This window comes from Pinus tabuliformis, chromosome 3_2 (genome assembly GCF_031772625.1).
Source record: "Pinus tabuliformis cultivar Carrire ecotype Pingquan chromosome 3_2, CPIR1, whole genome shotgun sequence".
In the NCBI taxonomy this organism is placed as follows: Eukaryota; Viridiplantae; Streptophyta; class Pinopsida; order Pinales; family Pinaceae; genus Pinus; species Pinus tabuliformis.
In genome coordinates this window covers 984,300,380-984,301,748 of record NC_142302.1, presented here as the reverse complement: position 1 = coordinate 984,301,748, position 1,369 = coordinate 984,300,380, and the positions used below count along the sequence as shown (strand labels likewise).

General features: G+C 47.4%; 1 protein-coding gene across 1 annotated transcript; it reads left to right on the top strand.

The window, feature by feature from the left end:
* Window positions 1-440: 440 nt before the first annotated feature.
* On the top strand, window positions 441-890 carry LOC149183911 (uncharacterized). The gene has a single exon (XM_089415141.1). The coding sequence runs from the start codon at window positions 441-443 to the stop codon at window positions 888-890; it is 450 nt and encodes a 149-aa protein (XP_089271267.1).
* The last annotated feature ends 479 nt before the right edge of the window (window positions 891-1,369 follow it).

Below are 1,369 nucleotides of genomic sequence, written 5' to 3'. Positions count from 1 at the left end.
GCAAAAATTTTCCAAGAATTTCATCATTTCAACCAAAAAATCAAGGAGGAAACAAAAAGACAGAGTTGTATTCATTGTGCAAAAGTGCCAATTTCAAAACATTACAAAAATGGGTTTTGAAGAACCAAAAATCAAATCAATGTCTTTATAAGCTTTTGCCATGAATGGGGGATGCGATTGATACTGTGAGGAAAGTTCTGGTCGGCCGGGTTCGTGGACGGACCTATTCAGTGGAAAGATTGCGGCAATGGATAGAGGAGATTTAGGGTTCCTTATTGAAGGAACTGCCAGCTATAAGGGTCTTAGCAAGAGGCTGGTTTGCTCTTCACTTTCATAGAGCGGAATACACACAATGGATCCTATCCCAATTCTGGCATATCGAGTTGGCGCCTGTACTTCTGAAACGATGGGATCCCCTCTTTGATCTAGAGCGGGAACAGATGGGTGCTGGGCCTATATGGGTCAGACTGCCGGGATTGCCCATGCAATTTTGGACTCCCCAGGTGTTCAAACGCATAGGAGACGCACTGGGTACCTATCTTGAACACGACAAATCCTATGAGCAAACGGGAATTATGACCATGGCAAGGATATTAGTTCATCTTGACACCAGGGCTGGGCTGGAGGAAAAAATCACTTTGCATCGCAGACATTTCTCGTGCAAACAGCTACTGGATTATGAGGGTGTCCCTTTCCGTTGTAGGAGATGCCACAAAGTGGGCCATTTGTACAAGGACTGTCCACTGCTCTCGGGGGTGACTTCGGAAAATTCAAGAGGAACAAAACAACAGCCATCAGTTGGGCAGAACAAAGGTGACATTAAACAAGGTGAAGATGACTTGATCCACAACGAGATCCCATCAGAGGCAGAATATGGTGCCACAAAGTAGACAAAAAGTAGAAGGAAAGCTGCGTCATCTCCTGCTCCACCTCGTACCCGTTCCAAGACTGCGGCGGAAGCATCATCTACCCCGGGTAATGAATCTCTTCCCATAACATCTGCACTTTTTTCAGAAGTTATGTTTTCTGTATTGCACTCATCTCTACATCCTCCATCCTCCGATCCAGGCTCTATCCCCTCTATCCCATGTTCCATTGCCCCACCCCCACCCACTTTCTCCACCACTCCCTCCTCTCTCAGGATGGCATCCTCTCACCCCAACCCTTCTTCCTCCCATACTGGTTCGGGATCGCACCCATACCACCTTCGACCTCGTGTCCGACCAAAATTTTTGGGTCTGGGACTATCCCCTGGACGGGCTTCTAAACATAAACCATCTAGGGGCCGTCCATCCAAAATCAAATCGGCCATTCAGACTGCTGTGGCAGATGTAGCACAAGGACGACAATGCACTATTGAGAGGGCGCT

Coding starts and splice junctions, on each gene's coding strand:
- LOC149183911 (XM_089415141.1), top strand. CDS start 441: ATGGGTGCTGGGCCTATATGGGTCAGACTGCCGGGATTGCCCATGCAA.